Genomic DNA, 11,345 nt, shown 5'->3' on the forward strand with positions numbered 1-11,345 from the left:
AAAGAAAAAGCACTTAAGGAATTCTACGGCAAAGCCTAAAAATCTAGGAGTAAAAATAACTATAGCAAAAACTAAGTTTAAAATTAATTATGAGCTAAAAAATACAAAAGTTACGCTACAACGATTAAAAAGGTACAAAATATAAAAATATACAAAAAGTTGTAAAAAGTACAATTTTTATAAAAATATTATTTTAGATTATTTATTTTACTAAACTATTAATTTTACAATTTAATAAAAACTTAATTAATACTAAATACATAAATATAAAGTAAAAAGTAAAAATAAAACTAAGATTAATAATAATAATAATATTTAGGTTTTAATAATAATAATAATAATTAAAAATAACCCGTGATTAGGGTTTTGTCCGTGTGTCAGAAGACCTCCGCGAGTCGCGGCAAATAAAGAGGAAAACCCCGCAAGTCGCGGGGTTCAGGAATTCAGTTGACAGGTTTTGTTTTTACGCGTTTTTCTTTATTTTTTTTTTTTTTTTTATTTTATTTTGTTTTCTGTTTTTTAATCAAATAAAAGATATTAAAATTAAAACTTATATTTTTATAAACTAAAATAAAAATAAAGAAACTTATAAAACTTAAATATTTAACAAAATCCTAAAAATACTTATATTTTTCTTTTTATATTTTCAAATATTTAAAACGTATTTTTACAAAAACGAATTTTTAATAAAAGTAACTAAAAATCTTTTTTTTTTTTTTTTTTTTTTATATTAGCGTTGCGCTTCCGGCTTTTAAGATGTTCCCCGGCAGCGGCGCCAAAAATACTTGATGTCAAAGCAGAGGGGTATAAAATACTATTAAATTTTAGCAGGAAAATACTATTAAATACGATACAATTTTACACAAGATATTTATTTATTTATAGAATGGATATACTTAAACCTTGCTACAACACTTATAGGCAGTGTACCTAATCGTACAGTAGTGTAGTTTTTAGTAAGTCCGGTTCGTTCCACAGGGAAATCTTTAAACAAAGTTCAACGCTATATTAATTTACTTTTATAAAAATACAAATATATATATAAGTAATATTATTATTATAAAGGGGGGTTTTTACCGTTTAATGACCGGTTTGTCGATTTTAAAACTTTAGTCGCAGTTAAAACCTAATGTAAAATATAAAATAAATACAAGACTTTAAATTAAAGCGTAAAGTAAATAACGATAATGAAATTGCGAATAATAAAAATGCGATAAAATTAAATTGCGATAATTAAAAAGTACGATAATTAAAAGTGCGATAAAATAAAATAACAATAAATAAAAGTGCGATAATTAGAAGTGCAATTAAATATAAAATAAAGGAAATTAAATATGAAATAAAAGAATTATGCTTATTTAAACTTCCGTAATCATGATGTTTGACGTGTTGATTTTAGTTTTATGCCCATGGGTTAATTGTCCTTTGTCCTGGATTATTCAATATGTCCGTCTGGTTTTTGTCCATAACAGTCCATCAGTCATAAATATAAATTGCAAGTGTCCTTGTCAAATTATTATTATACCCGAAGATAAATATTCCAACTAATTGGGGATTCGAATTGTAACAAGGTTTTAATACTTTGTTTAATGAATACACCAGGTTATCGACTGCGTGTAAACCAAGGTTTTACTACTTTGTTAACAATTACACCAATTACCCTTGAATGTAATTTCACCCCTGTTTTAATTATTCTAGTGGCTATTAATCCATTCCCGTGTCCGGTTAAATGAACGATTATTCGTACATATAAATACCCCGCCCATCGTGTCCGATCGAGTGTATATGGTAATTTATAGGGACGCCCAATTGTAAATCTTTATATTAACATTAACAAACTTTCATTTAGTTAAACAAATATAAAGCCCATTAATAGCCCATAGTCTAGTTTCCACAAGTGTCGTTCTTTTGTCCAAACCCCAATTATGGTACAAAGCCCAATTACCCAATTTTAGTAATTAGCCCAACATCATGATTACTTCGTTTTAAACAAGCATAATAATAACTTAGCTACGAGACATTAATATAAAAAGGTTGAACATAACTTACAATGATTAAAAATAGCGTAGCGTTACACGGACAGAATTTCGACTTACACCCTTACAACATTTGCTAACATACCCTTATTATTAGAATTATAATTAAAATTAAAATATAAATTATAAATATAAATATATATTACTTCGTATGAATGAGAAGAAAAAATGATGATGATTTTGATCAGAATTCGGGTTGATTTATAGCCAGACTTGATTTTTGGGGCTCCGCGACTCGCGGCCAAATACCCTTAAAACTCCGCGAGTCGCGGAGAGGTATTTACAGTTTACACCCTTGGAGTTTCCTGCTGCCGACGGTTTTAAATATATATATATAATATATATATAATTAATATAATTAATTATATATTATATTATATTTATATATATAGTTAACTTGTAATTTTTAGTCCGTTGCGTCGAGCGTTAAGAGTTGACTCTGGTCCCGGTTCCGGTTTTTCGAACGTCCTCGCGTACAATTTAATATCTTGTACTTTGCGTTTTGAATCTTGTACTCTTGTGATTTCGAGACGTTTCTTATCAATAATTGGAACCTTTTTGATTGTCTTTTGTTCTTTTGAGCTTTTTGGTCGTTTGCGTCTTCAATTCGTCGAATCTGTCTTTTGTCTTCACCTTTTATTATTTAAACGAATATCACTTGTAAATAGAACAATTGCAACTAAAAGCTTGTCTTTCTTGAGGAATAATGCTATGAAATATATGTTCGTTTTTAGCATTATCACACACGACCATTACATAATGGTTTACAATACAAATATGTTACATCGAAATCAGTTTCTTGAATGCAGTTTTTACACAATATCATACAGACATGGACTCCAAATCTTGTCCTTATTTTAGTATGCAACAGCGGAAGCTCTTAGTATTCACCTGAGAATAAACATGCTTTAAACGTCAACAAAAATGTTGGTGAGTTATAGGTTTAACCTATATATATCAAATCGTAACAATAGACCACAAGATTTCATATTTCAATACACATCCCATACATAGAGATAAAAATCATTCATATGGTGAACACCTGTTAACCGACATTAACAAGATGCATATATAAGAATATCCCCATTATTCCGTGACACCCTTTGGATATGATATAAATTTCGAAGTACTAAAGCATCCGGTACTTTGGATGGGGTTTGTTAGGCCCAATAGATCTATCTTTAGGATTCGCGTCAATTAGGGTGTCTGTTCCCTAATTCTTAGATTACCAGACTTAATAAAAAGGGGCATATTCGATTTCGATAATTCAACCATAGAATGTAGTTTCACGTACTTGTGTCTATTTTGTAAATCATTTATAAAACCTGCATGTATTCTCATCCCAAAAATATTAGATTTTAAAAGTGGGACTATAACTCACTTTCACAGATTTTTACTTCGTCGGGAAGTAAGACTTGGCCACTGGTTGATTCACGAACCTATAACAATATATACATATATATCAAAGTATGTTCAAAATATATTTACAACACTTTTAATATATTTTGATGTTTTAAGTTTATTAAGTCAGCTGTCCTCGTTAGTAACCTACAACTAGTTGTCCACAGTTAGATGTACAGAAATAAATCGATAAATATTATCTTGAATCAATCCACAACCCAGTGTATACGTATCTCAGTATTGATCACAACTCAAACTATATATATTTTGGAATCAACCTCAACCCTGTATAGCTAACTCCAACATTCACATATAGAGTGTCTATGGTTGTTCCGAAATATATATAGATGTGTCGACATGATAGGTCGAAACATTGTATACGTGTCTATGGTATCTCAAGATTACATAATATACAATACAAGTTGATTAAGTTATGGTTGGAATAGATTTGTTACCAATTTTCACGTAGCTAAAATGAGAAAAATTATCCAATCTTGTTTTACCCATAACTTCTTCATTTTAAATCCGTTTTGAGTGAATCAAATTGCTATGGTTTCATATTGAACTCTATTTTATGAATCTAAACAGAAAAAGTATAGGTTTATAGTCATAAAAATAAGTTACAAGTTGTTTTTGTAAAGGTAGTCATTTCAGTCGAAAGAACGACGTCTAGATGACCATTTTAGAAAACATACTTCCACTTTGAGTTTAACCATAATTTTTTGATATAGTTTAATGTTCATAATAAAAATCATTTTCTCAGAATAACAACTTTTAAATCAAATTTTATCATAGTTTTTAATTAACTAACCCAAAACAGCCCGCGGTGTTACTACGACGGCGTAAATCCGGTTTTACGGTGTTTTTCGTGTTTCCAGGTTTTAAATCATTAAGTTAGCATATCATATAGATATAGAAAATGTGTTTAGTTGATTTTAAAAGTCAATTTAGAAGGATTAACTTTTGTTTGCGAACAAGTTTAGAATTAACTAAACTATGTTCTAGTAATTACAAGTTTAAACCTTCGAATAAGATAGCTTTATATGTATGAATCGAATGATGTTATGAACATCATTACTACCTTAAGTTCCTTGGATAAACCTACTGGAAAAGAGAAAAATGGATCTAGCTTCAACGGATCCTTGGATGGCTCGAAGTTCTTGAAGCAGAATCATGACACGAAAACAAGTTCAAGTAAGATCATCACTTGAAATAAGATTGTTATAGTTATAGAAATTGAACCAAAGTTTGAATATGATTATTACCTTGTATTAGAAAGATAACCTACTGTAAGTAACAACGGTTTCTTGATCTTGGATGATTATTTGGAATGGATTTAGAAAACTTGGAAGTAAACTTGCAATCTTGGAAATATTCTTGATTTTATGAAACTAGAACTTTTGGAATTTATGAAGAACACTTAGAACTTGAAGATAGAACTTGAGAGAGATCAATTAGATGAATAAAATTGAAAAATGAAAGTGTTTGTAGGTGTTTTTGGTCGTTGGTATATGGATTAGATATAAAGGATATGTAATTTTGTTTTCATGTAAATAAGTCATGAATGATTACTCATATTTTTGTAATTTTATGAGATATTTCATGCTAGTTGCCAAATGATGGTTCCCACATGTGTTAGGTGACTCACATGGGCTGCTAAGAGCTGATCATTGGAGTGTATATACCAATAGTACATACATCTAAAAGCTGTGTATTGTACGAGTACGAATACGGGTGCATACGAGTAGAATTGTTGATGAAACTGAACGAGGATGTAATTGTAAGCATTTTTGTTAAGTAGAAGAATTTTGATAAGTGTTTTGAAGTCTTTCAAAAGTGTATGAATACATATTAAAACACTACATGTATATACATTTTAACTGAGTCGTTAAGTCATCGTTAGTCGTTACATGTAAATGTTGTTTTGAAACCTTTAGGTTAACGATCTTGTTGAATGTTGTTAACCCATTGTTTATTATAACAAATGAGATGTTAAATTGTTATATTATCATGATATTATGATATATAATATATCTTAGTATGATATATATACAGTTAAATATCGTTACAACGATAATCGTTACATATATGTCTCGTTTCGAAATCATTAAGTTAGTAGTCTTATTTTTACATATGTATTTCATTGTTAATACACTTAATAATATATTTACTTATCATTTAACATAATTAACCAAGTGTATCAATATCTTAATATGATTCATATGTACCTAGTAAGACGTTGTTATAACGATAATCGTTATATATATCGTTTTCGAGTTTCTTAAATTAATAGTCTCATCTTTATGTATATAACTCATTGTTAAAATACCTAATGAGATACATACTTATAATAAAATCATGTTAACTATATATATAACCATATATATGTCATCGTATAGTTTTTACAAATTTTAACGTTCGTGAATCACCGGTCAACTTGGGTGGTCAATTGTCTATATGAAACATATTTCAATTAATCAAGTCTTAACAAGTTTGATTGCTTAACATGTTGGAAACATTTAATCATGTAAATAACAATTTCATTTAATATATATATAAACATGGAAAAGTTCGGGTCACTACACCTGCCAACTGCCACTTTATGTCTTGTCAGCCGAATGGGCTTCTGCGACAGTGACAGGCATTTAATGACCTCGAGACGCACGCGGAAAATTTAATGCTAGCCATTTTCTTGTTTTTCTTTTTCGCTTAATAGTTTGATATCATATGTCTTGCGTCATATAATATCAAACTGGGGGGACATAATGATACCGCAACCCGCATGCGCATTCTATACGTATGCGGGCGCTCGCTAGCATGCGTATGCCTGTACTTAGTATGCGGTATGCGGCATGCGATGATGTATCGAATGCCTTTGTTCCCGGCACGGCGGTTACTTGGTCATCAAGTCGATATCTTTTCCATAATTACAACCGAGATTCGGGGGAGTTTGTTATGGACAGGATTATCACAATCTTAGACGGTTCTAGAATTAGGGTTTGCCTATATATATATACTAACCCTAATTATCATTCTAGGGAGGATCACGTTACGTAACCATCGTTTACTACACATCTTACGTAACCAGCATCATCTTTCGTCTTCTTAAGGTTAACAGGTTAGTTCTTTATTAACTAGCACCTACAGCCTTACATGGGGCCTTCTGATCAACGACCGTTATCGAAGGTGGACTTAATCACTTGGTCACCCCGCCGACATCATCATGTCGGCCAGGGTTATTCACGGTAGCCGGACTGGAGAGCCAAGTTCTAAGATCCTTAACCCCCCCCCCCCCCCCCCCCCCCCCAAAGCTTATTGAACTGACATATTGACCCTATGAAAAATATATGCATGATCAGGCAGCCTGCTTTTAAGTCGTTTACTTGTTTGGATATGGCAGACATGTGATTATCTAAAAAGGGAGAGGATGAAGTTGAATGCTTCTAATCCAAAGTCAAATTACCTAAAAAGGTAATTTGACTATAGTTGACTTTTTTTTTTTAATTCTAACACGTCTAGGATTTTTTTTTTCCAAATATTTAATAATTTATGCCAAAAATGAGTATGAATTTAGGTAGGATTAGAAGTTGTTATGCCATACTTGGCTATTATTTTGATTGTACACATTCGGTGAATAATAATATTTGTTTTGGAAATCAATGGATGAATGCACAGACAAGACTGCATGGGAAGCTCTAATTTTATTCTTGTTTTTAATGGAAATTAGGCTCCACCATCTCCATCTTATCATTTATTTTTAATGTTAATTCAAAAAAATCATTGTTTTCTCTCTGAATATTCATCTCATGACACCACAATAATACTATTAATTAGGGATAAAATTAGTTTACATATAAAAAAACTAGGCCGTAAATCGTAATATTATATTTTTATTAATATATTTCCGATATTTTTTAATTATGACATAACTATTTATTTTTGTGGAAGTAACTGTTACATAATTATAGAACACCCTAAAGGAGGCATAAATATATTGTCTAACACCCTAAAGGAGTCATGCCACTAAAGGCCGGACCATATCACAACTTCATAATAATATACATGTTATAAAAGTAATTATATGCCATGTTAGTTGACTGGTTGAGCTCTAAGTGGTTGAATACAAGGTCCCAAGTTCAATGGGGTTCCTAAATTTTCGAAGCAAATGAATTGTAACTTTACACTTAATGCTTATCGAATAAATTTAACCATTTATTTGTATGTGAATGTTCAGTAATTTTTACACCAAAAAATATCATTCATGAAAAACTTATTATAAATTTTCGATTTATCATGAAAAGAAAAATCATAAGGACATTTTAGTGACACCATCGACCGAATATTCTGGCTTCGCCCCTGTTCATATCCATTTATCATTCATTTGGATCATCTATTTAGATCATATATCCGATGGATCGAACATCCATTGCATCCCTACTCTTAGGTATTAATATCCGACTAGAGTAACAAATAGATATAGTATATCTTTTGATGAAACAGACAACTAATTGTTAAACTATAATACAAAAAATGTTGATAAAGCACCATCTTTCCTAATCACCAGTGGCTATCCAAAAAGATCAAGGACTGAAGTTTAAAAAATATAAAAAATTAGGTATACAAGTGGAACACCCACAAGTCTTTAAATTGTAAGTATTTAATCTATGCAGATCACATTACAAACTCATCATTAATTAAGCTTCAATGGGAAAGTCAGAGTATTACAAGCCAATACTTGTTATGTTGGTGATGCAGTTTACATATGCGGGAGTCTCATTATCAGCTAGAGCTTCTTTCTTACAAGGAATGAACCCAAGAGTTTTTGTTGTATATAGACAAGCTTTTGGAACTTTGTTCATTGCCCCCATAAGTTACTTTTCAAGGTAACAACACTTATAATTTATACCTTGCATGCATCTAAGACTTTATTAGATAACAATGACATTACACAATCTCGTCAAAGCGTGTACGAGAAATTAGGATCTTACGCACAAGTAAAGACACTGCTTCCGGAAAGACCTCTAGTTTTATTAATTTCCAAGTCCACTTATAACCGTCACAATATAGTCTTGTGGTTCGAGTTCAAACTAGTAGCATATGTTGGGTGGCAAGGGAAAGGTCATAAATGGTCGCGGGATAACCCGGTTATACTCCGGTAGTCTGAATAATAGAGAAAACTTTATCCATTTAGTATTTTGCAGGAGTAAAACACAAACAATGAAATCTTCCATGGGATTGAAGAGTTTTTCGTTAATCTTCATTGCAGCCTTAATTGGGTAGGTTACTGTATATATTTTTGATGTTTCTAAGTACATACATACTTGCTGTATTATTTTTGGTTTATGAAGCTAATTACTATAAAGCAAATAATTAGTTAAGTGTCATACAGAGTAACAGGCAACCAAATGATTCAATATGAAGGCATATACTTGGCATCAGCTTCAGCAGCAAGTGCTTTGTCCAATCTTATCCCTGCCATCACATTTGTTGCAGCATCCATTGTTGGGTACTAATCAACTACTCATTAATCTTTCTCATGTTCAACGACGATTCATGATAGAAATGACACAAAATTCAAAGAATTTTTTTTGATTTTATTTATGAATGTCACTAGATTCGAACCAATCAATATTCGAAGCCTGAGAACAATTGCGAAAATACTAGGGACGATTGTGTGTGTCACAGGTGCATCTGCAATGACACTCATTAAAGGCCCCAAGCTTCTAAATACACACCTGCCTTTATCAAATTCTCTGTTGTATAACTCAACTGACAGTGATCAAATTTGGCTCTTGGGTTGCTTATGTCTGTTTGTCGCCTGCTGTTGCTGGTCATTTTGGCTAATCATACAGGTGACTATTTAACAACTTAATACAATTTAGAGCAATATTAAGAAATTTTCACTTGCAAAAGAAATTCTTAGGGTCACATTATTGAAGTTGATGTATTTAAAAATTGCAGGTACCACTCACTAGAAACTACCCTGATCATTTATCATTATCTGCTTGGATGTGTTTTATTGGGACAGTGCAATGCGCAATGGTTGCATTGTTTACGGACCCACACTTGGAATCTTGGAAACTTAGCTCGCTATTTCAACTTGGAACTTGTTTATACACGGTAATTACATTCAATAAAACCTTATTAAAACTTAAAAGTCTATTTTGTATGTCTGAGAATTTGTGACTAGAAACCATTCAGGCTTGCCTGAGTGGCCACCGAGTTGCCCAATGAAGCACACCACCCGGGTTCAATTCCTGGCTATGCCAAATTGTTCAAAAAGGGAGTGTGACTAGAGGGTGCGCATAATGCGCAATTCATCCGGTACCAGGTCTCGCGCTCGGGAGGCTTGATTACCTGAGGTTTTACCTTCTATGGGGAGCTAATGTGTTCGTTCATAGGAGAGTTTCCTCGCTTACCCAAAAAAAAAAAAAAAAAAAAAAAAAAAAGAATTTGTGACTAGACTTTAATATTATCCATGGTTTTTATTATGATCAGGGTGTTGTTGGTTCTGGAATTTCAATATTTATGCAATCTTGGGTCATCGAAAGGAGAGGTCCTGTATTTTCAGCGATGTTCAATCCTTTAAACACAGTCATTGTTACCATCATTGGTTCTCTGTTTTTACAAGAACAGATTTATGTAGGAAGGCAAGTTTTAATGTACTTATACTTGCTTTAGATTTCATTACTAAAAAGCCAACTCATAATACTAATTAGGCTTTTAATGTTTTACGCAATACAACCATAACTTCAAACTAAATAAAATTGTAACTTTACACAATGATACGAAAAGTTTATACACATTTTTTGCATCATATCAGAAGATCTCTGTTTTTTTTTAAAAAATTTCCCAACAAGTATCAGAACCTGTTGCCAATTGTTTATTTTGTATAAAGTAAAACTTCTTTTGTGGATATTCAGTGTGATAGGTGCATTTGGAATCATAATCGGGTTGTACGTTGTACTATGGGGTAAAGCTAAAGACCTAGAAGAAATGAAAGAAGAACAACAGAAGAAGAAGATGATGATATCACAAAATGATGATATCCGGAGCATTCAAGTTTTGGTTAATAAATCTGATTTGGAAGATCAACTTTTGCCTAAAGACGAGATCACTGCCCTCTGATTAATCCTGGCTGTACTTCGAACAAAACATCAATATTGGAGTACTTAGTGCCAGTTCACTAGCACTCTAGCAGAGATCAATCACAGATCACTACCACTTCCACAGAAACATGTAAATATGGTTTTAATTAACATGTAATTCCTTTTTTCTTCTCTTATGTTTAGCATTTGGTTCACTATGCAGGTAATACAATCTTATTATTGGCTCTCACACAAATAATCTTGTTCTATAAGTCTCTGCAGTCTATCACTAGTATATTCATATAAAAAAGACAAGCTCGCACACTCTACACGACCTTTTCACGAATATTTACACATGTTCACCACTGGACTCGAACACATAACCTCCTGGTTAGAGGGGTTCTTAGATACCGGAAGGCCAATAGCCCTTTGGTGATATAATCGAATTTGATTAGGTCGATCATAGATATTGAATAAACATATATTGATTGGCCCATCTAGTACATGTTGATCATAAAGCTGTCTTTTGCTGTTTTGGATATATATGCAGGTGTCTACTTGCACGTGAATTTTGTTTTATGCTTCCCATTTGGATCTTCGTTTCCTGCATATTATTTTATAGGCTTAGCTTTTATCTGTATCCCAATCCCAATCAAATACTAATTTATTTATGATTTATAATAATTCGTAGTATAAGTTGGTTTGATATTTGGATAAAGCATAACTAAAGTAGTTATGTTAATATATGTTATTCCGTAAATAATTCAAATAAGTCAGGTTATCCAGTGTAGTTCTTAATTTGAACTGTAATTAGTTACTT

The 11,345-nt window shown here is 31.7% G+C and overlaps 1 protein-coding gene across 2 annotated transcripts; it reads left to right on the forward strand.

Annotated features, from left to right (window-relative positions):
* The first annotated feature begins 8,141 nt into the window (after window positions 1-8,141).
* On the forward strand, window positions 8,142-11,043 carry LOC139904117 (WAT1-related protein At4g30420-like). Of its 2 annotated transcripts, none has more exons than XM_071886046.1 (7): window positions 8,142-8,320; window positions 8,639-8,713; window positions 8,827-8,943; window positions 9,052-9,289; window positions 9,399-9,557; window positions 9,936-10,087; window positions 10,361-11,043. In XM_071886046.1, exons 1-7 carry the CDS (start codon window positions 8,142-8,144, stop codon window positions 10,563-10,565), a joined length of 1,125 nt encoding a protein of 374 aa, XP_071742147.1. In that variant the 3' UTR covers window positions 10,566-11,043. The 2 variants fall into 2 exon arrangements, with proteins under 2 accessions (XP_071742147.1, XP_071742148.1); XM_071886047.1 differs by lacking the exon at window positions 8,142-8,320 and adding an exon at window positions 8,357-8,431.
* The last annotated feature ends 302 nt before the right edge of the window (window positions 11,044-11,345 follow it).

This window comes from Rutidosis leptorrhynchoides, chromosome 4 (assembly GCF_046630445.1).
Source record: "Rutidosis leptorrhynchoides isolate AG116_Rl617_1_P2 chromosome 4, CSIRO_AGI_Rlap_v1, whole genome shotgun sequence".
NCBI lineage: Eukaryota > Viridiplantae > Streptophyta > Magnoliopsida > Asterales > Asteraceae > Rutidosis > Rutidosis leptorrhynchoides.